The sequence below is a fragment of the Oculina patagonica genome, chromosome 10 (assembly GCF_052425735.1).
Source record: "Oculina patagonica isolate OP01 chromosome 10, crgOcupat, whole genome shotgun sequence".
Classification (NCBI taxonomy): Eukaryota; Metazoa; Cnidaria; class Anthozoa; order Scleractinia; family Oculinidae; genus Oculina; species Oculina patagonica.
Window position 1 is genome coordinate 1,197,328 of NC_135767.1, and position 26,198 is coordinate 1,223,525.

The 26,198-nt window shown below is 40.6% G+C and overlaps 1 protein-coding gene across 1 annotated transcript; it reads right to left on the minus strand.

The window, feature by feature from the left end:
* Positions 1–344: 344 nt before the first annotated feature.
* LOC144667147 (transient receptor potential cation channel subfamily V member 6-like) lies at positions 345–23,071 on the minus strand. The gene is made up of 17 exons (XM_078528540.1): positions 22,891–23,071; positions 20,101–20,416; positions 19,105–19,318; positions 16,310–16,468; positions 15,470–15,624; positions 14,935–15,081; positions 14,102–14,183; positions 13,034–13,149; positions 11,966–12,082; positions 11,571–11,681; positions 10,245–10,396; positions 9,755–9,864; positions 9,246–9,337; positions 8,741–8,866; positions 7,983–8,018; positions 7,265–7,453; positions 345–1,286 (listed from the first exon to the last, which is right to left on the minus strand). Exons 2-17 carry the CDS (start codon positions 20,389–20,391, stop codon positions 1,206–1,208), a joined length of 2,178 nt encoding a protein of 725 aa, XP_078384666.1. The 5' UTR covers positions 20,392–20,416; positions 22,891–23,071; the 3' UTR covers positions 345–1,205.
* Positions 23,072–26,198: the final 3,127 nt, after the last annotated feature.

The window sequence follows — 26,198 nt, forward strand, 5'->3', positions numbered from 1 at the left end:
GGGCCTGAACCTGTCCTAGACAGGGTATGGCTGCAAGACTGTCCTCAAGTATTTGTATTGTTTTCGCTTTCGCTTCAATGAAAAGCATTATTTTATTTGCTGGGATCGGTGTTCGCAGTTCAATGCGTCGAACATCGCGTACATCACGTTATTGTTGATGTTGTCCTTAATAGGGTCTTAAAATAGGGCGTGTTGTCTTACACAGGGTAGGTATTTTAAGTTTTCACTGTCCTAAACAGGGTCAGGGTTTCAAACCTCCAGCGGCACCCCTATACCTAAACAAAGGTCAAGTACCCCCCCGGGAATGTAGTAAACCGCTAATAAAATGGAATATTACTTAGTAGTGATTTAAAATGACTTGTTGTTTATAACAACACAACTAAGTACTACGTAAATTTTGCTTTAAGGGTGTAGGTGTGTAAGATAATGGGCCCTTGTGTCGTGGGTGGGGAGGGAAGGGGGGATGGGGTTGTAAACAGGAAAAAAAAATTTCCGACTATAAAATAAACTAGAAACCCTAATTAAAGGAAATGTAAGATTTTGCTGTCGTATAAAAGTAATATTTGATCTAACTAGTTTGCTTATCTAGGCAAACTTGTCTCTAGTACTTAAAGTTTTATAAACTGAGTAATATTTTCCTCCAATAAATTACATTTTACAATTTTATAAACTGATTTTTCTTAAATAGAAAACGTTGTATTAGTTAAATTACTTTACATTATACTCCACACCGGCTTAAACTAACAAGAAGTTAATGTCAACTTCCACGGTGTAGAGTAAAATGTAATTTACCATTTTGCCTTCCACTGATTAAGTGATAAAAATATGCTACTCTGCCTGACTCGTCCCCAGTCGTCTTTTGAGTCCGTCGTGAGTCTAGGAGGGAATCATGGGAAGGAAGAAGCGTCTTGCAATTCTCGCATAAGACGACTGGGGACGAGTCAGCTCCTCTGCTGTATTTCGTTTGCCTTAGGAGATATCTAATATTTTTCGCTCCAATATGGTGAGCCTTGTGGTATGACATTTAATCGGATCGGGAAACCAAACTAGACTTGAACTTTCCATCCATTTTCCTCTCGAATATGGTGAGCCTTGTGGTATGATACTGAACTTGAATTTCCATCCGTGTGATCTTTTCTCTGTTATCTTGACTATTGTGCGTTTACATCCACATTATTGTTGACGCTGTGCGAGTCACGTGCGTGTTACGTCGCCACTGCTGTGAGCTGCTTCTGTCGCTTCGCTTGCTCTTCAAGTTTATCTTTGACAGAATCAACTCCCAGGATCTGAGGAAGAAAAGTTCAAGACAAGTTTAAGTTTTGTATCCTTTGAATACCAAACATAAATATGAACTCCCTTAGCTTCGTCACTTTTTTTTGTTTTCATTGCTACTCTCTCCTCCGCAGAGGACTCTTTCGTGTTTCGTACGGGCTGGGAAATGGGGAGAGGTGAAAAGTAAGCGCGCGGAGCCTGGAGAGAGTCATTCACCTATGTCTGGAAATAATGATACATCAAGACAACACCCCTTTTTTGACGACGTTTTATTCACGTCTCTTGTCAGCTTTAAATGTTTAAAACGTCTATTGCCTTGTCACAAAACCTAAATTTGAACATCAACGCGTGAATGGGGCTTTCTATATCTCATTGTACTTCTTAGTACGGCTTAAGACGTTCCATTTCAACTTCTACAGATGCTACATAAAGTGGTATCTCTAGGACAACGTTGGCAGTCTTTTCAAAGAAAGCCACAAATAAAAAGGAACTAGTTGTCAAGAAATTATCCTTACACTGGGAACCAGTGACGTCACATATCACTCATCAGTAAAAGTGTCCATATTACTGCCACTCAGGGGGATGGGTGCTTAGGGATAAAAATGAACTTGAGCCACGCCCCACGAAATGGATTCTGCTACCTTTTATTGTTTTTATTGTTTTTTGGTTCCTGGTTTTGTTCAACTTTTTTCCCACCCAGGCAAAATCCCCACAAACAGAACCTCTGGCACAAACAGATGGTAACCTTAAGTCTGCGTTCGAAGCTAGTGGCCCATCAGGCTAGAGCTTATCCCGGTTTCTGTAGCTTGAAGCGACTAGGAGTATTTCTATTATGGGATGCTAGTTCATCGCAGGGTTACCCCCAGCAGTAAATTTGCCGGTACACATTTATACAACTGGGCTGGTAAAGGAGGGGCACTTTGAGACCCCGTTTACACGGGTCCGGACAAATTTTTGCACGGACGAATTTTGTACCTGGACCGCCTGTTTACATGGATCCGTGCAAATTTTGTTACAGATTGCAGTGGTGTTTACACGGAACCGTGCAAATTTTAGACCAGTCGCGGCATTTGAATGGCTTTTTTACGTCTCTGTTGTGATTGGTTATCGCTAATGTTTTAAGCCAATCATGTTGCAGCTAATGCAGGTCGCGGCAAATCAAACATGGCGGCAGAAGCGGCAGACAAGAACTTTACGTGGTCTGATGAAGAAATTAATTTGTTGCTTAATGTAGTTATAGACTACAAAGCAAGAAAAGCAGGGGAAGGAGTTGATTGGGAAACGGTCAGGAGCAAGTACGAAGACGTAACCAAAATGTTTTTGGAAAAGTACCCTCATAACGACAAGGAGAAATTCCCCCGACGTACCGATGCGTCAGGAAGCTTCAACAAAGACCGAATCCAAAACAAACTAAAACGGATCAAGTTAAACTTCCGAAAGGCAGTGGACAAGGGAAGGCGCAGTGGAGGGGGAAGAGTGGTTACCACTTTCTATGAAGAGTGTTGTGAGATATGGTCTGGTGCTCCGGCAGTTGAGTCCATTGCATGTGGTATTGACACTTCGTCAACAGACCTAGATTCATCGAGAGAACTCGACGATAACAGCGTGGATAGTTTAACGGAAGATGTGCCTGTCGTCCCGACCGAAGAAGTAGAGTCAGTCGCCAATGACAAAGTAGCAGAACGAAGGCAACTGCTGCAAAAACAACTTAAAGGAAAACGAGACAGTAAATTGACAAAGAAACTGTCGACAGACAACCAGCTGTTGGCTGTAGCTAGAGAGGACCTCCAGCTAAAAAGAAAAGTACTCGACCAGATGGAGGAGGCAGATAAAAAGCACCAGAAAACAATGGATTCGCTTCTTCAGGGGTTTACGTCATTGACATCAGCCCTCAACAATGGTTTTGGCCTCGTTGGTAGTCTCCTTTCCCAGCCTGCAGCTGCCCAGCCACCATTCTCCACATCACAAGAAGTACATCAAACGGCAAGCTTTTATGATTTTCCTGATTTTCCGTATCGTGCCAACAGGAACAGCAATGACTTTGCCAAATTATGAACAATTTAAGGAAAGGAAAAAACAAGACCATTTGAGAACTTTGTCTTTTGTTGTCTTGAAAAAATTAGTTACATTAGCGAAAACATTTGAAGATTTTCTCACAGTTTGGCTAAATATAGCCATTTTATTTTAACGTTCACTTATTATTCTCCACACACTGTTTATGCTCAGAGGAAATAAGAGACTAAATTAAAGATGTTTGCCTTTAATCTATTCAATCTGTAAGTTAAAACCTTGTTGAAAAAATGATACATATTTTGTTTTTAAATCTGACACCCCTTTAATAATTTAAGTTCTAAAACCCCAGGCAGTGTCATGTAAGAATAAGTAAACATGGGGTCCTTAAGTATGTTAAAGTTGATGTAATTTACAGCAAATTAGCACAAGTTACAGAAACAATAACCACTGTCAAAAATGCACGGTATTGATATTTAGGCTCAGTGTTTTGCCTTGTTAAATGCCTTTGAGACAGAAATGGTGCTTTTGAAGTAAATATTCAATCAAAAAATTGCACAAATGCATCTCTTATTTTTTTACTTTGAGCTTCTGTATTTTGCTGTCTGCCAGGAGGAGAAGTAGGTGGCTGAAACTCATTGTCATATTGAATAGCTCTATCAACATCTTCTTGAGGGATATAATCATTGTTGATTTCACAGAAGTTGTGCAATACAAAACATGCATGAATGACTGTTAGAAGATCATCAATGTTTATGTCCATCTCTCTGCGAAGGGCACCAAATCTCCCCTTAAGTCTTCCAAAAGCGCACTCGATTACCATTCGAGCAGAACTTAGACGGTATCCAAAGTATTGCTCCTGGACTGTATTGCCTCCTCCAGGAAACTCTTTCATGAGGTATGGCAACAAGGAATAAGCTGGATCTCCCAGCACACAAACAGGAACTGGTTCAGTGTCTGGTGTTAAATGTTTATAAAGGGGTGGGATGGCACCATCTTTTAGCATTGTGTTTAAAGCAGAGTTGTAAAATATGCGAGAATCATGTACACTTCCTGGCCATTTAATAACAACATCAGAGAAACAGTACTTGTAGTCGCAGGTGGCTTGCACGTTTACAGAGAATCTGTTTTTGCGATTCAGAAAATCAGTTGCATTTTCATTTGGTTGTTTTATAAAAATATGTGTTCCATCAACGGCACCAAAACACTGAGGAAAGCCATGCTTGCTATAAAATTGCTGAACAGCTTCTTCCAGTTCATTCTCAGTCTTGGGTAGTTTGATATATTGAGGACCAAGAACAGTTGAGATAACAGTGCACACCCTTCGAACTATAACAGACACTGTGCATTTTGCAAGCCCAAAAGCGTTCGCTACCTTGCGGTATCTCCCTTCATCCGAAAGATAGTACAGGGTGACTGCCACTTGCTTCTCGACAGACACAGGCATTCGCATGTTCGTGCATTGTTTCACAAGAAATGGCCTGACGGCATCACACAACTTAAAGAAACTCGACCTCGACATCCTGAAGTTCTCCTTCCACTCCTCCTCCAACATTACACCGCTCATAAAGTTATCCCACCATTGAGAGGTTCGCCCTGGACGTATCCATGCCTTTCTTGGCTTTCTGGCCCGTGACTTTTTCCTTGGTTGTCGTAAGCTATACATACTGACCAAGAAATTCAATCGTGTACGTTGCCTCGATCGATGAAGATGGGAAACAATGGCCATTTGCAGCAACGTGTTCGACAAAAGCCCAGCTAATCCCGCCAAAATAGCGATGCAGGCTGCCGCCGCTCGTCTTCTCATATCTGTGAACTGCTTTCTGGGTTTCTTTTGCCTCAAATTTTTAAATTTTTAAAACAAAATGTAACAAAATAGGGGCATAATGCAACAAAATGTTTCATATTTGCTAAGCAACCAGGCAAAATATAACTAGATTCCAGGCCTTAACCGCGCTATCTGTGCAAAAAGTTGCACGGTTCGGGTGTTTACACGAGTCCGTACGAAATATGGAACCGTGCCGGTCAAAAATTTGACCTGCTTTTTTCAGGTCCAAAACTTGCACACTTAGCCGTTCAAAAATTCGTCCAGTTCCGCCGGTCCCGTGTAAACGCAAGGTGGAACCGTGCAAGTTTTTGTCCGTGCAAAAATTTGTCCGGACCCGTGTAAACGGGGCCTGAGAGTAAAGTTTCTTGCCCAAGAACACAACACAGTGACCCTGGCCAGGGCTCGAACCTGGACCACTCGATCCGGAGTCCAGCGTGCTAACAATTACGCCACCGCGCCTCTCTTAGGGGAAGGGGTGCTTGGGGGTAAAAATGAACTTGAGCCTTTTTTGTTCCACCCAGGCACAATCGCCACAAACAGAAACCACTGGCACAAACAGGAAGGTTCCCTAGTATAAAAATTACGCTGCCAAAAGACAATTTAACATGTGGTGCTTGTACGTGGTTTGTTAACTGTAAATGCTTTATATTCTTAGAGTCTTTAGTGCGTTCTTTGTTGTGTTTATTTGTGAAGTTAATATGAAAGTTATTATAAGGGGAATGCGAGCTCAGTGCGTTTATAGCTTTAACAGTTATATTGATTAGTGTTAATGTGCTAACTACAGAAAGTCTAACAAGCCGCTATGATCGCGTTATTTTTAATGGGCTATACTCTCGTCGACAATAACGTTGGAACGTACGGAACTGTTTCTCAAGTACGTGCTTACTTATCAGTTGTTAGAAGTGCTTAACCGTCCATGAGGAAGCATGCAGGTCTTATGCAGAGGATAATTACCTGCTGCTTCAAGTGTCGGCCTGCAAAGACCTCAGGTCGTCAAGAACAGCCTAGCGTTAAATGTTTAAAGTTAAAGTTAATTTAATCCACTAAAAAACCTGTTTGAGTTAGCTTTAGTTTCCTTCTGATTTCATTTTACACGTTCAACTCTTCCCCTGCTTTATAGACGTTAGAGATTCCACCTGAAAAATTCCAAACTAATTTCCTAACTCTACAGAGATCCGTGTACTTGAATTTTCGCGTGCAAGAAGTTTAGTAATTTACCATTACAACCTACCTCTCATCTTATGAGTCTTATAAGTGAGAATTATCAAAAAATCATTCAAGACACCATACGCAGATCTATATGTAGAGCCACGTTATCGGTAAAGAATAATTTAGGCCAAATCACAGACGTTTCTAAGCTCAAGAAGGGGAAGAATTTGAACTGAGGGAAGGGAAGCATCTGTTTAGATAGCCACTTGATTAAAGGTTGATTGGTATTTTTAAAAGAATTAAGGAGTGGCATGTTTAGTCATGTTTTATGATATACAAATTACCATCTATCAAAAGAAATCTGTCAATAGTAGTTAATTTAGTTAGAAAGACATCAAAGGGGTGATAATAAGTCAGCAAGGAGCAAGGAGGGCTTTTATTTCTCAAAAGATTGCAGGGTAAATGAAAAAGATTGTCCTTTTTTTATTCAGCGTCTTTTCAAGAAGTCAGTTATATTCAAAACTACATACAGACAGTGTTATTTCATCTTCACTGCAGCTACTGTCCTTTGAAAAGTTAACTTCAAAATTTGCTTCCTTCAAAATATATTAAGTCGAAAGATTCTTTTAACAAATAAATTAATATAATTTCAACTAAAATCAGGATTAATGTGTTTGGTAAGGTCAAATGAATTTTAAATTGCAATTACTCCTCTCTCTTAACAGAATGTTTATGTTTATTTGCGCAAGAACGAGCTCAAACATACTTCACTCACTCACTACATAGTCCATTGCGACCACTTAGAGGTATTTTTCGGAAAAAACAACTCAAAGATTTTTCTCTACTCTCATTTAGCTGAAATTCAGTATTCAACTAAGACTTCATTTTCTATTTTTAAACTTGATTTTACTGCAAAGAAACGCTCTGATTGCAGGAAAACAAACCACCATACCAAGCAAAAAACTACGCTGTTATCATGTTTTAGTATCGTTACTCGGGTCTTACCTGCCAGTTCAAGATGGCGGTTCGTCTCTTATCTGCTTTGCTTGGCAAGCTGCTCTTTTTAATCACCATCAGACCTCGACGCCTCTCCTTAATCCCCTCTCGGGCCATGTCGACCGAGTAGTCGTCCTGCAGTTTTTTCAGGGTCGACGGTTTAACGGAGCGTTCCAAGACCATTATAATGTGCGCCCACTATCGACAGGACATAGATCACTCTTAGTCACTTTAAAATCAAATGAACAAAAATAGCGAGATTTGGGTTTTGGTTACAAGTACAGTAAAGCCTCCACAAACGCCCACCTCTCTTCAGGTAAAAGGTAACGTCTGCATACGAGCCTAGTGGCCCATAAGACAGGAGCTTATCCCAGTTTCCGTGGCATAAAGCGACCAGGGGTGTTTCTACTCCCCCCTGGATGGGACGCTAGTTCATCTCAGGGTTACCCCCTGGATTAAATTCGCTGGTACCCATTTATACACTAGAGTGGAGAAAGGCATCGTGAAAGGGAAGTGTCTTGGCCAAGAACACAACGCAGTACCCGGCCAGAGTTTGAACCCAGGCCGCTCGATCGGGAGTCCAGCACACTAACCATTAGGCCAGCTATCTTAAACGGCCTGCTAATTCTGCACCAGGTTGGCCGATATAATGAGGTTTTAGCTCAAGATATACAAACGTAAAAGGCGAATATATAGTCAAAGGTAAACGGTACTGATTTATTTTTACCTGTCTTCTCCATTCTTTTTCAGAACGGTCAGAAATCTGCCAAAAAAAGAGCATAGTTTAGTGAGTATAGAGCTAAATTGGACTGTTATTGGCAGTAATATGGGTTCCTCTCTCTAGTGAAATGATTTATCCAAAGCTATTGAGTCAAAAAAATCAAGAATATTAAAGGTTGCAGAAAATTACTAGATAATCAACGTGTCCTAGTTTTCCGTCAAAATGTCTTCCACAAATTTAGAGAGCTCAGTATGGAAATGCCATGCTGGAGTCCGTGTGAAGGGGCTCCAAGATGGCCACCGGAAATCAATGAAAACATCTGGCATTTACTTCTGCTATAAAAAGCGGTCAGGTCACCCTCATGAACACGTAAACACTCACATAAACACTTCTCGAAAACGTCAACTGTTCAGATTGTTAAAAATAACAGGATGAGGCTTTTTCCATGTCGTGTGGCGCGAAGCTCCGAAATTCAAAATGTTATATCTTAAAGACGGCGGATGCTATCGAGCTGAAAACCTTCAATAAGACATGTATTAAGGACGTCTAATAGGCAATGAAGGATAAAAAGTCACGGTTCTTACGATTTTAGTTTTTAAAATTTTGATGACGTCATGTGAAAACCAAGAGTTGAAGGGGAGGAAACTGGGAGTAAAAGGGTCGAAAAGCGGGGAAGTACAGACCCCTGTTTCTGCCCCCCCCCTCCCGCCCCCCCCCCCCAAAAAAAAAAAAAAAAAATCTTTTTTACGAATTGATTTACTTACACTCTGGTACGTATTTGCCATCATTGCAATCAACATATTCATGAGTAAAACCGTGACGAACAGCATGAAGTAGAAAAACAACAGCTTGGCCAGGGACGGGTGCCGTGACTGATCGAACGTGAAAAACTGAGAAAAGACAAGAAAACATAATCAGTAATCATGTTGAAAAATTGACATGTTGGAGATTACAATTACACAAAAGAGTTTCGTGGTTAAATAGATTTTCCATTATTTGCGCTGTTTTTGAGCTTCCTTGTAAGCTTTTCGAGCAAGCTCGATAAGACCTCTTTCGTTTTTTGGCGCCGACAGGTACCCTGCTATGCTAGCTTTTAGAATCACTTTTCAGGCCAAAACAATCCAATAATTTTCTATACCCAATCCGCGGGAATTTTCTTCGCATGACTACACATTCATTCTAACCAGGAGCAACTAACCAATCGCACAAGAGCCCACGATTCTACCGCTGACAAAAAATGCGGACTCTTGGAATAAGAAGAGAACTTACCTCAAACTCGCCAAATGTCATGCGCATTAGCGTCATGATGGTGTATCCTTCATTTTGAAATCCTTCGACTCCTTTCATCACGTGTGAAAATGCTGTGAAGAAAAAACAACAATGGGCCTCTTATAATGTACTCGCTAGCTTCACTTTGAGTAGGAAAGGCAAAAGACAAATGAAATGGTTATCTGTGGTTGGGAAGTAAGTAACATATAACTCCGCTTTACAGATGCAAAACTAAAATTCCTGACTTTATATTTAGACCGCTCGAAGACCAAATATTTTATCCAAAAGGACCAAAGCACCAATCGTTTTCCACAGTCTTACGTTAAAGGGGCACCAAGCAGACCACAAGTTAAGTGTCAGGTGAGCTTTCCTGGCAAGAAAACGATTCGTCACATCACGTCACAATCTCGACTCTCTGGCAAAACCCGCAGGCTTTACAATAAACAAAGAAGGCACTTGACCGAAATATGTCTGAAACACTTTCACGACGTTTCAAAGCTACTTTTTACCTTGTGCAAGTCCCAGTAGATAGATGATGTATATGATAAAGAATCTCGACATGTCTCCAGCACACATCTTGTAGATCATATCCACAAATGGACCGATTGCTTCAAAACCCCTGTAAATTGAGAAACAAAAAGAAAGAAAGAGCCTTTGATATTATATGCTTTATGATATAGGTCACAAAGCACGAAACAACAAAACACGGCTCTCCATGTACCAGTACTCCAAACATTACTTTTTAGCCAATCAGAGGGCGGTCAGAATCCGATCTACATTTTTTGCATTGTTTGGTGGGCTACAATAGGCTTTATGCACGTTACTTTAGGTGTTTTAGAACGTTCAAGAGAACACTTTGGGGACTATGTCGAATACCCTGCAGTGCACCTAACGCCTCGCTTTGTTAACCAATCAGAATGCGATAATTCATTGTAACTATGCGATTCTTGTGATAAAGTCAATTTAATCCACTGGTGACTATGACCCAGTTTTACTTACCTACAGAAGAAGAGCAGATAACACCAAGCCATTGGAGCGGAAATAATCAACATGGCAGTCTCAGCGTTTTGTGCTCCAAGGTAACGGCACGGTAGCGCTAGGACAACGAGTACGCATGACACCAAGAAAATGGATTTGCCGGGAGCGTCGCGCTAAAGAAGAAATCAACGTAAAACGCTACTGTCAATTATTATTTTTTCTCAAATATCTTTTACCCAACTACGTATGTACGTACGTTCAAGTTTTAAAAAAACTTGTTTCCTCTAGATCTCTATAGTTTTGGTTTGCTCTAGTCTGTTATTTTGGTTGTGAAACTATGCAAGCGCATGATTGGTTATGAATCAGGTGAAATGATTAAGAGGGGAACTGCACTATAAGGCGGTATAACAGTTTTCACTGTAAGCATTAAGTCGTGTTTTTGTTGTTGTTGTTGTTTTTTTTTTTTCAGGTATAAAGGATATAAGGTCGAGAAACACTAACAGTCAAATTTTGGGGTCATTTCCAGTTGTCACTAAAAATTTGGTTTTGTTAGTTGTTACAGTTAGACTTTCGGGCCATTTGTCCGCTGTCAGGACTTCTGATAGCTGGAATCGGAAGAGTTTGAACCGTCTTTCGGGGAAATCGATGCTTCTTTTACACAAAGTACTGATCACTTACAGATTAGAGCGACAAATGTCCAAACGATAATTTACCTAGACTTGCTTACAAGTCGAACTCACAGAGCGCGAAGCACCGGGGTATACTACCACCAAACCGGAAACGAGAAGCGAACGACTTTTAGAAAGTCTATAATTTACCGTATTTTCTCAAATAAACGCCAGTTTTCCAAGGAAGAGATGTAAATAACCCACACAAACATTTATTTTGGGTATAACAAGCTGTAATTGTAATAGAAATGTGTAAGTCTGTCATAAATAATGTATAATACCCTTGTTGAAATAAACACCGGGAGCGATAGAAAATACGGTATACAGTCAACTCTCTCTAAAACGGACCCCGTCGCGATCGGCTCCAACTGTCCGTTTTAGAGAGGTGTCCGTCTTATAGGGAGTCTAGTTACAGTAAAATGACTGAAAAACGGCAGGGACGGGACCAACACCAGGTGTCCGTCTTAAAGAGATGTCAGTCATATAGAGGTGTCCGTTAAGAGAGAGTTGACTGTACTGCAATCCCCTCCTTTTTTCCAGTATAGATTTTCAAGCCGGCAAGAATGGCTGAGGCAAGGCTCGTCTCCTGTTTCCACAAGTTTCTGCTTCTCGTTCACAAATCCATGGCAGAGAAGAGGAAGTACTGATAAAGTACGAATCAAATTGGATCAGTTCTCACCAAGGTATTCAGCTGGGCTTGGAATCCTTGCGTTATTAACACATCTTTGATTTCCAGCACCAAGTAGATTATCGCACCAAGAACTGTCAAGCCTTCGGCGACCAGACGTAACTGTGAAGAATTTTAAAATAGCATTATCTCCATTTTTAACGCGAACAAGATTCTTGCAGTTATCGATATAAGTTCTAAAGGGGTGTGATAATCAGCGAGAGTCTTCACAATGAAAAATGCACATAAAAAAACTTACGTTTTAGTGGAAATCGAAAAAGCGCAAGGAAAATATGTGAATTTTGGTATAATAAGAGGCCTCTAGTGTTTTTCATTTAATTTACTCCGCGATATTGAAATAGTCATTGCGTTAATATTTCCATTAATTAAACAATACGTTTTCTTACTTTGTCATCGCTAGTCTCTATTCTCATAAGGTCAAGATGTCGTGGACGAAGATAAATGGCCAAACTAAAACCCAGAAGATAAATGACTGCAAATAACAGTCGCCTGTAAAACTTGCCCTGAAAACAAGAGAAATCAACTGTTACGTACTGAGGTAGAATACAAAAGCAACGTTTTACTTGGTTTGTATTAACCTGCGATCAGGCGTTCTTTTTTTCTGCTGCGAAAAAAAGAACGCCTGATCAAAGGTTAGGTTTGTATATCATTCAATCGATCACTGTGCTGAGTTTCATCCAAAAGTGTAAATTCTACCCGAAACCCCACCCCCCAAAAAATCCCCTCTCCCCTCAAAAATGAAAATAAAAGGATGCGCATCTCTCTTTAATGAAACTAAATAGGGCTGCAACGATACATTTTCTTTACAGTACGATTCGTACCTCGATACAAGCGCCCCGATACGATACAACATTACATACAACTGACGAGTACCATAATTTTACTAAATTCTGTTGGCAACTCAACTTTTTCGACTTTATCACGAGCGAAAACCAATTTGCAAAGTGAAGTTCTCGTAAACCGCATGTTTTTGCTTGTGGGCACACAAGGCTGATCGGAAGTAAAGCAGAATGGAACTTCCTTGTCCCTTAGCTAAATAAATCGCTATTGAGGGCCTTGACTTGGGGTAAAGTCAATAAAAACAGTAATTTCTAAATGTTGATGAAGAATATTTATTGTTTCACGATACTGCGATTTTTTGTCAAATACCGATATTCGTATCTTGACAAAAAATATCGCGATTCACGGGTGCACCGGTGTATCGTTGCAGCCCTAAAACTAAATATAGCTTTGAATCATCGCAGACAAAAGTCTCCATTGCGTGCCTACATTTTTGAAATTAACGAACAAACTTTGTGGTTTCGGTCCATAACAACAACAAAAGCCTTCATAAACTGTTATTTTAAACATTGACAGAATTTTACACAAAAAAGGAAACAAGCGTTTTCCGAACCGACGGCGTCCGCTAAACCGGGATTAAACCTTAATTGCGTTAGGCTTCTTTGATTTCTTACCCTGGCAAAGGCTTTCCATTTCTCCTCAAGGAGTCGATAGATGATACCGCTGTTCAACATATCCAGATGATCGTCTGTCTTTCCATTCAGTGTGATCAATAAAGCTGATTCATCGTCTAAACCAAATTAAAAGAAAATGAAACTATACCGTGAGCGAAGAACAGAAATACCGTCACATCCCGGTTATAAGAACGAGTATATTTTCGGTATTTTCAACACAATTTCGTAAGGGGGGGGGGGGGGGCTTATATCCGAGAGGGCTTATAAGTGGAATCATGAAAAAAAGAAACGTAACGTCTCGAAATAAACTACAGCATTTTTGATCGAAATACATTTTTCATTGACTGGTGATAAATCAAATTCATTTCAATATTTGGAACGATATTGGGAGAGGGAGGCTTATATCTGGGGGGCTTATAATCGGAGGTATTTTTGTCTACAGGTAGATGGGCCTATAACCGGGGGCTTTTAACCAGGATTTTACGGTAGTCACAGTAAGGCAGTCAAAGATGGGACTAAAAATACGTTCGTAATGGGGAAAGCTGTGTAAAGGGAAACTGGGTAATAGGGAGAGAGGGAGGAATAGTCCGAGTCATATGGGGTTTTGGAATACAAAGAGAGTCGGAGGGATATTAGGAGACAGTGGAAGCTAGAGTATAGCTGGGACGTCGGAAGAGGGAAGAAAATAGGAATCATAGGGGGGGGGGTTGGAGTCGTTACGTGGGAAATATGGGCATCAGGGAGGGGACAATGAAAGGCATAGTTAAAGCCAAAAGTGGTTAGGTGTTAGGTATGATGGGATCCCGATTTCTTTAACACTCCATTCCTCAAATCTCCCGGTAACTTGAACCAAACGTCGTTTCCGGTCCTTTGATTTGCTTTAGTTACTCTGTCGAACAGACCACTGCAGTTTTAACCCTGGTTTTTCGAACATCCGATTTCTCGAGCCAATTTTCGTTTCCCTTGGAGGTTCGAGAAATGGGGATTCCAATTAATAAGACAATCGTTACAGAGACTTTATATTACTTATTTTCAGTCAAGCTTGCCCGATTATGGTCTATAACGCACCTGATTTACCATTATTATCAATAGAATCCAGGCCGTCCAGCGGATATCCTGAACAAGTCATGCGTCCATAAGACCAGTACTCCTATAAAGGATCAGTTCATGAGCCCGTGGTATTATGTCAGAGACGTTGCTTAGCAATATGACGTAGGTTTTAGGTGCCGTGGTGATGTGATAATTTTGGTATTTGTCAATAAAAGGGTTAAGCATACCAGTAGGTAGTCATATGACTCCCAGATGTGTTTTTTTTTGTTTGATACAAGATATGGAATTTTTACGACTAAATAAAAGCGCCTTTTTCTTTGTAAAACTTTACTGAAACGGTCATCTTTTTAAAAAGAACTGAGACCTATGTTAAGGAAAAACTTGTCATGTCGTACTGTACACAGGAGAAAATAAAACTTCACATGCACAGGAGCATAAGAAACCTTAATAAAGTAGTCAAGCAAAACGTGGTCGTGTGCTAATACGTTTGAAGGCACTGTGTCGCGTTACATCGCGTTACAAATTTGTCTCGATATTAAAAAAGTTGCGTCAATATAACAGTTTACTTGGGATGAAATATACCAAACTGTGTTAACAAACAAAAAATCCACAAGGTTGTTAAAACTGAGTAAGATTTAGACAGATTACGATCTACCAACCACACCAACTTAAAAAATTAAAAAAAAATTGTCGGCTAAGGATACTTAGGTACGGTTCTCAAGATGTGTTTTAGATGTGTGAAGTTCGCTTTAACTTTAACTGTTGGAAAATCTTGGAGAATTTTAAACTTGCTATTTGCAAGGAAAAAACTTATTTTAATGGACTGAAAATGCTTTCTCGATATCCCTTACCATGCTTTGATATTCGAGAATTTCATGAAACATTTCCTTTCTTCCCAATTTAGCAGCAAGCGTAAGAGGAGTGAGTCCCAGGTTATTTCTGATAAACGTATCGGCACGTATTTTGTGTTTTCTCTGTGTAGCGTGGAAAAACATATCCTGTAACAAAAACGATAGGTCATATATTAAAATAGTTTTCCACAGATCTGTTTCCAGGTCTGTTTTAACCGCGCCAAACTTGCAGCTGTTTCTAAATGAAAAAAAGGGAACTGATATGCTAAATACAAGTGCTGATGGAAGATGATGGAAAAATTACCTTGGACTGAATTTTAAAATTGCATGTTGGTTTGTATAGGACGGATATGAAGTATATCGAAATGTATCACGCTCGTGCAGACTGTAGAATCTTTCTGTTTCAATCTTTTTGTTTCAAGATGAGAAATGAGCTTAAGAGAGATTTGGTGCGCGTGTAACCAAACTCGTGTATTAAAAACCAGGCAACCTTTATAGAAAAAAACTAATTTGTAACTATTTTTTCTCAACTTACTATTTTGTTGTGTATGACACACAAGTGCAGCACGGTGTTGCCAAACGTGTCTTTTTTGTTGGGATCCGCACCTCTCCTTATAAGGATGTCGTACATCTCCTTGTTCTCAAAACACACTGCAAAGGACGCTGGGTATTCACCATAGTAGGCATAACCTTTTGAAAATGAGATCAGTGAGAAATAAACTTCTTTACCGGAGAAGACTCTTATAAGCCCACTAATAAGAGACGATAAAATCGGAAAAGAAATACCAGCAAGCCACCCCCTCTATAAAACCTCCTTTTTTAATTTAACAATTAGAGTACGAGCCCGAGTTTTCTCCGAGCGAATAGTCAACAAGACGCAGCCGAGTTCACTATCGCTCATAAAAAAACAAGTGGGAGTAGTCTAATGTTTTAGAAGAAACTCTAAAGAATTTTAGTCAAAAACTTACAATTTTATGTACTTTTTAGCCAAAAATAAAGAATAATTTTCTTTTTAAAGAGCAACACGCGCGAGATCATGTTCTATTAGCGAATAGAAAACAATGAGAGAACCAACAGATTCGCGCATTTTCAATAAAACACCTATGAGTGTTCTACTTATGTTTGTTTGAAACACTGACTATTGTTTTTTAGAGCTTGGGGCATTTTTGTAACCTGCTATATATTGTTTCAAGAGCCAATGGCATGCAGTGTTCGACTGTCAACTGCTGTTCGAAAAATGAGAAACGAAGACCGGACTTGAGAGAGCGATGGAAGTGAGAAATTGAGTCTTCGAAAAGGAGTTTTTTTAAACCAAGGGATCTCTGAAAAAGGTGGAGCTTTTAGCTTGCGATTTTTATGTTATTCACTCACTCACCATCATAGTTTGTTTCTTGTTTCATTTTGTCCTTGCAGTCCTCTGGCATAAAGAATTTTCCTCGTGCGCGTGCGTGAACATCAGCTCCGCATGGACCAATTAGGCGCGTGAACGAGTCCAGGTCTCCATTCACTATCGTGATGTGAACAGCCGTCTCACCTGCAGAAAGATGACAGTAGAAAAATAAAACCTTTTACATGTCCTACACAGAACTTTTTTTCGAGGCCTCATGCGTCCCATGTCGCAATGAGGACGGATTACAGAGAGCATTTTTTTGCCATGTCGTGCAATCTTTGCTCACCACGCTCCAGCGTTTAAACGCCGACAAAAAAACAAACAAAAAAACTTGTAGAAAATGCATCATCTGGACAAACCACAAATCCTTTTTCGAATTAATCATGAAGTAAAAAGTGAACAAGACCCTCTACCAAACAAATAAAGGGTTTTATCTTGCTCCGGTGTGTTGGGGTCCGGTGGAGGCCAACGAAACGAGAGCTGGCGTGGCCATTTTCGCGCAGATCACAATATAACAACCAAAAGCCATGTCGTGCAATCCTTGCTTACCAACATTCTTACGGACATTTTCGCTCCAGCGTTTAAAATGCCGACAAAAAACAAACAAGCAACAAAAACTAGCACCACAAATCTTTTTTCGACTTAATCGTGAAGTAATAAGTGAACAAGACACTCTACCAAACAAATAAAGGGTTTTATCTTGCGCGTGTTGGGGTCCGGTGGAGGCCAACGAAACGAGAGTTGGCGTGGCCATTTTCGTGCAGGTTACAATATAACAACCAAAAGCCATGTCGTGCAATCCTTGCTCACCAACATTCTTACGGACATTTTCGCTCCAGCGTTTAAAGGCCGACAAAAAAAAACCTAGCAGTAAAATGCATCATTTGGACAAACCACAAATCTTTTTACAACTTTATCATGAAGTAAGAAGTGAACAAGACACTCTAAAAAAACTAGTGGTAACCACAGGTTAGAAAGTGCGGGCCTCGATGCAGTTAAGAGAAGGTACTGGGAGGGAAGCGTTTTTTGTTAGTTTGGAAAATTACTTCAAGTCGAAGTTTTTGGGAAGTTTTCCAGAAGTTGGCATAACTGTGGTAATTGAGATTTCTTTTATAAACTGCGGTTGTTTATTGGGAGTCTGTCCACCGAGAATAACAGTATCTCAATGTATGCGAAATTATGATGATTTTTTTACGTGTTTGATATTACCAATCATATGTTGACAAGTTTGCCATGTTTCAATGGTGAATAAGCCAAAGTTTATCGATATTAAATTTTTCAGACAGTGTCGATAAATCACTGGACAAAAGAAAATTATTCCGAGTAAGGTCGAGTAACGCGTCACGAATGTTTTTTATCGTTTCCTATTGCCGCGAACCAATCAGAGTTGTTTTTTTGATTGACAGTTTTGCGAAGTGTAGTCGAGCACGCGGTGTGAATTGAGATGTGTTTTACCTCCGTCGGCAAACTCGCTTTGTTGTCGGTGTTATAAGGAATTTCTCGAGAATAAAGCCTGGTTTCCATATGATCGCAGACGATCGCAATGGATCGCAGACGATCGCAGAATCGTAGGTTCTGCGTTCTGCGATCATATGGAAACACGCATCTGCGATCGTTTGCGATCGTCTGCGATCGATCGCACACGATCGCAAACGTTCGCAGAAAATAGAACCATGTTCTATTCCTTGCGATCGTCTGCGATCGCTGCGATCATATGGAAACACAACTGCGATCGATTGCGATCGAAACTTATCCCATAATATTGATAATCGATCCCATCATTCAACACCATTCGACATTTCTGCGATCGTCTGCGATCTTTTGCGATCATATGGAAACAGTTCGCTCTGCGATCGTTCCATCACACGGTTCAGTAACTTTCTGCGATTTTGCGATCGTCTGCGATCCACTGCGATCGTTTGCGATCATATGGAAACCAGGCTTAACCGTTGTTGGAATCATTCGCTTTGCCGTAGTTTATCTGTGATACAATCACAGCGGATCTTCTCAAAAGCAACACCTATAAAACAACGTCTGCAAAACGTAATGTCTGCAATCTTCCGACAGAAGCCTCATTTCTCTCTTCCGGTGTTACGACAAACTGTCGTGATTGACACAATTTTTTGCATTCCGATCGTTCTTAGTGGAAGAACAAAATTTTCAACTTCCGGTTTGCAGATAGCCTTTATAAACGTGGCGCGCACGCGTAATACGCAATCCGCTGGTCACTGTCAAGATTAGGGTTGCGGGCCTCTCTTGGGCCCGCAATTAAGGCTATTATCTTGCGCGCATTGGGGTCCGGTGGAGGCCAACGAAACGAGAGCTGGCGTGGCCATTTTCGCGCAGTTCACAATATAACAAAAAAAAAAAACGATTTACGAGGAGATTGTCGCGGAAAATCTTCGAAAGAAAACTCTTCCGCTCGGTTTCCTTGCATGCTTTATTCAACTCAAAAAGTGAACACCGCGCCACATTTTTTTCCCGCCTCCTCATACTATCACTTCGTTTACATCAAAATGAAATGTCCAGTGGATTTATACGTAAAAAGCAATTTAATAAAACAATTATTCCATTCGCCCTTGTTGGATACGAGTGGTAAACTATAGCCAACGAGGCGCGCAGCACTCGAGGAAAGCTGACGAAAAACAATAAAACATGATTTTTCTATGTTTTATTTAAGGAATAGACCACACTTTCAACCGCAATAGCTCACCCTGGAAGTAATTTTGATCACGAAAATGGCGTCTATGTACGCGCCTGCTCAGGTTTAATTTTCTCACCATAAAATTCTTGACTTTCGTACTGATCCATTGCCATAGCAGGATACACGTCCAGCAATGCACATGCCATCTCTGTCATCTGTGGATTGTTATTCAGGAAACACAGGTGTAGTGCTGTCTCCCCCAGTGTCCCGCGGTGTTCAAGAGCCCAGCAAGCTTTGCGGGGCGCATTATCAGAATCGTCATGGCTTTCGACTGCTCCGTGTTTATCGGACTAGAAAGTAATAAATACACCTGGCAATTAGGTAATATAACATACACAAAAAGGTGGCTTTTAGAACAAGTGAAGGTAAAAACGAAGATTGAAAACATTGAAGGAAGGAAAGAAAGAACGAAATAACGAAAGCGAAAGAACGAACGAACGAACGAACGGACGGACGCACGAACGCACGGACGGACGGACGGACGGACGGACGAACGAACGAACAAGCCGGAACGAACGAATCAACGAACCAAAAAGTGAAGCTGCATACGGGCCCAGTGGCCCAACAGGCCGGAGCTTATCCCGATTTCCGTAGGATAAGGCGACTAGGAGTATTTATACTCCCCACCCCCAGCAGTTAATTCTATGGTCCCCATTTATACACCTGGGTGGAGAGAGGCACTGTAGAGTAAAGTATCTCGCCCAAGCATGCAATGCAGTGCCCAGCCAGGGCCAGAACCCGGACTGCTCAACCCGGAGTCCAGCGCACTAATCATTAGGCCACCTCACTTTCCCTAACCAAAGGGTAGAAGGCAAAGTTGCTTTCTGGAAGAAAAAAGGACACAGCTCGAAATCCCGCAAAATATTACCTCACATAGAACCCATCGTTAGCGAAACGGTAGTAGTAAGCACTATTAAAACACGTTTATCTTACTAACTTTATTGTGACACATTCCCTTTTATACTATAGTTTTGTAGTATCCATTTTAGACACGACGCTAATACTTGAAGTAAAGAGGCTGTGAACAAACTAGAGAGAGAGACTTCTTTTCCACGCGTTCGTAATTCCTTACCTCTGGTTCCCTCTCGTTCTGCCATTTCTTGACTTCCTCTGCAGTTATCTCCTTCCCATCTCCATGTTCATAAAGATAAGGCAGTAGTATCTTGTCATCTTGAAGCTTTCTAAGGAATCCTGTCTCGCCACTTTCTTTCCAGATTTGAACAAATTCCGTGTTTCCTTGCAGGCCTTTTAAGTCCACAAACGTATACAGTTTGTTTTCCAGATGCCCTCGTGTTTGGCGCTTCCACGCTTCATCGCGGTCCTCGCCTCTATCACCAAGCACCTTATAGGTGCAGTTGCCCATGGTCCCTTTAAACTAGGACTGTCGCCTGCGAGTGAAAAAAATGAAAGTATGGAGAGTAACAACAACACATCAACACATCCTCTTTATTTTCCTTATCAGACTTTGGAAAAGTTTTTGTAAAAGACTTTGTAAAAGTTTTTATGAGATAAATGATTTAATGAGTCATGTGTCAATGAGTCAAATCTTAAATTAGAGTTATAGTACCGCCCTTACTAACAAATAAAAGCAAACCGCGCAAGCAAAGCAAAGTGGATCTAACCGCAGGCAAAACGGAGTGGAACTAACCGCAAGCAAACTAGAGTGAAACTAACCGCAAGCAAACTGGAGTGCAACTAACCGCAAGCAAACCAGAGCTAAGCTTACTTTTAGAAAGGGAAACCTTGGTTCACTATATAAACCTACTCTGTGTAAAAATCACTTTGACTCATAGACCCAAACAGGGGACCTCGAAATCATGATGATAAAGTGTTGAAACAACTTCCATTTTCTGTTAGTCGGAATAATAATGAGGATCGAAATGCACCAATCACAGCGAACCAACGTGCATAAATAGCGACGCGTAAACAATCGACCTCATCGCCTGATGAAGACTAGCAGTATTGCAGTCGAAACGTCGCGATCAACATCTCAAAGCGATTCTATCGTGAGACAAACGAATAAACGTTCATTACCTAGAATCTAGTACTAATTTAAGGGTCATACCTCCTAGGGACAATTCGGTTTCAAGTTCCCAGTGCATGTCCTACAAACGACAGGGGATTCCTTTCTTAACATGTTTTTTGTTTTTGTTTTTTATTTACCGATGTATGTAACGGTCTTGTATGTACGGTATGTAACTTTCAACTGGCAAATCACCCAAAAATTTAACTGAGAAGGGTCTCGGTCTCAACAATCGGATCAGTCAAACCGGGCCTGAAATTTTAACTAACAACTCACATTTATACCTCCTGTGAAAACGCTAAGCGGGAGAAGAAAGCCGAAAGGACACTGAGGAAAGCTATCGTAATTTTTCGCCTTGTTCGCCATTAAGAGAGTCTGTTGGCAGGTGAATTGTACAGATTTGAGGCTAACAGAGATGCCAATTGCTCGTAAATTGCTACGACTCTTGTTAACATTGCGAGAAGTTGTATACCACATTCTAGGAGTTAATTAAAGATAAAGAGACTTCGCAGTTACATAGCAATTTAAAATATGAATTATTGACTCACTTCCAGTGGTCTCAAAGCCAGTTTCAAAGGACACTGGAAAGTGTTGTACAGGAATCAGAACGATCTGGCTTAGTTTTTAATACATCCCGTTAAAGACTGATATTTTTTGGTTTTCTTTTTTTAAGATTGGCTTCAAAAAGCAAGCTCTTTCACCCGAATGAATGATTCATGATTCGAATTGAAAAATTGAAAATAAAGTTCCTGACAATCTCAGAGAAGATGCCGGTTACCTTCATACAACCAATATTCTACCGCGGGAGGTGCAGAAATTGTATTGACGAACATTTTCCTGGGATTTAAAATAAATTTACGATTCTCCGATCGCCTTGACTTAAACGCTAATTGTCCTATTTGTGTCACTAAACAGTCTTGATGACTCTTATTTAGAAAAGAATATGTTTCCGTCTAATTCTAGGTAACATCGTGAACTTCGTGACCCGAAACTCTGATCCCAGGACGGGAAGTTGTCACAAAATGTTTTACATGATCTGATTTATGTTTGTGCATCAAAACACTTTCCTCCTTTTTCACTTTACTTTTGATAAGTTAGCCAGATGACTGGTTCATGTGTTTTTCTGCTAAACTGACCTTATAATTACACGTATTTAAATTCTGAAACCCAACATCTTTGTAGCGGAATAAGATAAATATTTAGTTTTAAATTAACGCATAAGCGATATAGGACTGACCGCTGCAAACTTTGTTTCCCAAATTGCCGATATTCGTATTAAATCGAACGTCACTCAAGATAAAAGCGGAAAATACTGTTCGAGTAGCATAATTCTGTAAATCAGTGAAATCATTGGTAAAGTGCGCGGCATGCTGAAGTTCACAGTGTAAGTTCCTGTTTCAGCTAACTCACGTGCTGGGAGCCTCGGTTTTGTTCCCGTTTATATGCGGCCAAACTTATGAACGCTCCATAGATATACCTTGAAAATGAGACTCGAAGAAAGCATCTCTGATAATGTATCAGGGGAAAAAGATTGATACACAACCGAAATTATGTCATATTTGTTGTGAACTAAGTTTGACATCGTCGTTTAATGCACACAAGTTACACATAACTAAATCTACTGAACATTTATTGCTGGTCTGAAACAGCGGATTGAAACGAATCTTTTCGCTTTTATTTTTCGCTTTGGTTCCGCACGCAACTTGAAGGGATAATAAATTTTTACTAACTATGTACAAACACACCGGTTTTCAGGTTTCTTCCGTTCTAGGAGAGAATGAATAAAAACCTGCAACCGATGAACAGTTATTATTAAACATCGTGTAAATCAGTACTTACGGCCTTGTAAGTTTGCTCTTCGTAATCCTGGGAATCACCAATCGCTCCAAGAAAAGACAAAAAGACTGGTATCATTTTCACTCGCTTTAGATCATTCAGACTGTACCACAATCCTCAAAAAACCAACTGTACTGATCTCCTTCGAAAAGCCATGTTATCTAGCAAACAAATGCAAAATATGTTGTCGTCTTATGAATAATTTAAGTAAGGTCGGTTGCGTTACATTTGCATTTTATTTGTGTGTGAACAAAGTGCTTTTACGTCATAACTCCCACTGAACACAATGGCGATGAAGTAAAGCGAAACTAAAAATCTCAATGGGCGGTCAATCTACGAAAAAGAATAAAAACAATGAATACGACGGAAACAACTTGATAGCTGCTTGTGGCTTAAACTTTTACAACATTAAAAAAAGTTTAACAATTGCTCGCCGCAACACTCACGCAATCAAGCTTAGAGGGAATTTTTAGGGGTTGTTAGTAATCGGTGTAACGAGATTTATTTTCCGTGTGTGTGTTTTTTTTTTTGCAATTTCTAAACTGTAAAACGTCCGTTTCAGCATGTTATTTCACTGGTGGATCCAGGGGAGTTACAACCCCTCCCCCCGTTTGAATTCCTTTTTTAATGCGAATTAAGGTAGACTCCATATTTAGATCTTGCTTTTCGACTCAGGGGAATGATGCAAATGGCATTATAGAATGAAAAATCGGGAAAAAATTCGCCGTCCACGCCCATGACAATGGCGTGGAAAGTTATTATGTTGTACGTTCCCCCCCCCCCCCCCTTTCAGAAACTTCGGAATCCGCTTCAACTCGCCCTGGACTTGAACGTTTGGAACTTGCGTTTGGAGAGTAGCTTCATTTTTTCTTCCACTTCCTCATATAGACCGGGTGGAAAAAGGGTTCGGCCGCAAGGTCCTCGTAAATTTCTCCAAAGCACGTGTCCTCAACCGTCCATAGTTCAAAAGATAACAGCTTTTTGTCCGAGGTCTGCGTTCCTGCCTCTTTTTTGGATGCCCGGGCCAGTTTTTTATTACGGACGGGTTTGGGGGGCCTCCCGGCCTTGACGCGCTTGCATTTTCCCACTCGCTAAAATTTAAATATTATAGAATATTATATTATAGTTGTATGCTACATTACATCGTATTTACACATCGGAAATCACAAGGAAATCAGACAGTTCTACTTACTTGCGAAAATGTCTCGTCGGATTTTCGCGATTTTGTTACGGCCACCCTTTACGTACTGCAAATGGGCGCATCTTGTCCCAGCTCAAGTCGACAACTCTTCCAGTGGACCTTCCAAGTATGAAGCCATTGGTCGGCTGAGTTTCCTTTGCGTGGAAGAAAGGGTTTTTCCGCAAACCGCGAACTTAAATGCATTTTTTGCACAATCGACAAAAACAAAAACGAAAAAAAGGGTCAAAAAATGAATAGCGTGAGCCATTTCTTAAAGAATCACTTTCAATCATAACCTGTGTTGAGCCTGCATTACGATTTCACGGTCCAGCAGTTCGCGCATGGTCATGCAAAAAAGCCCCCTGTTGCTTATGGTATGATCTCTGGACTTAATTACGTAAAACTGGGCAAAGAAACAAACAGTAAATATATCCCACAAAATAAAGGGCACCCACATCTTCTTAATCCTTCGAGGTCGATCTAGAGCCAGGATTTCGAGTTTATTTCGAGTTAGGATTTCACTTACTTGCAAGAGTAAGTGTCAGTTGAGTTTTTGGAGGAAAGAAAGAAAAATATATTTTTCAGAATAGGACCAAGGGGGTGGATTGCGATATTATTTGCGAACAGTGTCCGAGTTTCTATCAATGGTTGTGCAACACGTGGGAAAAAAGGACAAGACTGCGCAAAAGCTCTGGCAGTCGACTGACAGTCTAGATTCCAGTTTTCAGACCGGGGGAGGGGGGCACTCCCATATATGAGTATGTGCTGCTGTGAAGGGTATGGTTTTCAGGCAATTTAGTCTAGAATCGAGTATAGAAACTGATCAGTGGTATGAAGAATTAAGCCCACAAAAGGAATAGAAACTCGGAAGAGAAAGAGGCTTCCCAGGCTTCCCTAGACTTAATAAAATTATCGTGGTAGCGTTGTTGACAGATGGTTTGTCATTAAATCACCAATAGTGATACAGTTTTAAAAAGAAGCAAGACTGGGATAGGGTAGAGAACTTCGGTGTCTAGTCTAGTATAGGGTTGCAAAATCAGCTGAAAATGGTCTGATAAAGGGAAAGGGTTTTGGAGTCCCAGCGGCAAACCCTCACCCAAAAATTTACAGGGTGCCCCCAACAACAACAACAACACAAATAAGCTTTATTTTACACATAACCATTCACAATGTTTTTCATTTCCTGCAGTTCGAGGCGGGATGTGAAAAAAAAAATGAAGATAAAGCTCTGAAAACCCCATTTTACTGAAATTGCCTCGCATTTTTTCTTCCTACGAAAGGAAAGTACGAAGATTGCAGTCAGAAAATCAAACAACTCAATGTTTGAAAGATTTTTATCAGAAAGCCTTTTTTCCTTAAAAAATAAGCAAATGAAAGTGTCTCAGAATGCGATAAAGTCGATTTGGTTGTACTTTTCTACGGCTGTAATAATGAGAAACCGAAGTGGGCTCACTGAGCATGAGAAATATTGTTGAATGCGATGAAGTCAGGGGGTGTTAAGGCGGGGGCAAACGTGAATTTGAGTGAAAATTTAAAAGGTTTATTAAAGGAAGGGATAAATTGTCACCACCAGACAGTTGACCTCCTGCTCCACGCAAGAGCCCCCAGGTTGTCATGGGAATGTTTAGGTGTCCACCTATTAATTTTTAACTTCAAATTCTAATTTTTTTATGCTAGTATTCCCAAGGGATTTTAGGTGGCCAAGTGGTAATCGCGGCGCGCAGCGAGGACAACGAAGGCATCAGGGGTCGAGGCTGGGGTCGAGGGTTCGAATAACGCTTTATAGGGGTTATTCTAGAACTGGCTCCCTCGTTCCCAGAGCCCGCGTCCCCCTGGACCAGTGGTCGGTTTCCTGACCGCTGGTCCAGGGGATGGATGGATGGATGGATAGGTAGATCGTTTATTCAAAATCACAACTAGCAGCTATAAGCTGAATTACTTGTGTTAGGTACATTTGGTAAAAGATCAAACTTATGAGAATTCTTAACTTTATCATAAGACAAAAAAACAATTATATATAAAATGATAACATACCGTAATGATTCGATTTAGCGCCCGGGGCGCTTATTTACTTTTGGCACCTCAAGGGAGGGCGCTTATTCGGGACAGGGCGCTTATTCGGGACAGGGCA

Bases quoted from the DNA above. Each gene is read 5' to 3' on its own strand.
- LOC144667147 (XM_078528540.1), bottom strand. From the start codon at position 20,391: ATGGGCAACTGCACCTATAAGGTGCTTGGTGATAGAGGCGAGGACCGC. The intron at 16,469-19,104 runs GTGAGAAAATTA...ATCTTTCTGCAG, and splicing joins CGAAAGTCAAGAATTTTATG to GTGAGACGGCTGTTCACATC. The intron at 11,682-11,965 runs GTAAGAAAACGT...AATTCTTCACAG, and splicing joins TAGAGACTAGCGATGACAAA to TTACGTCTGGTCGCCGAAGG.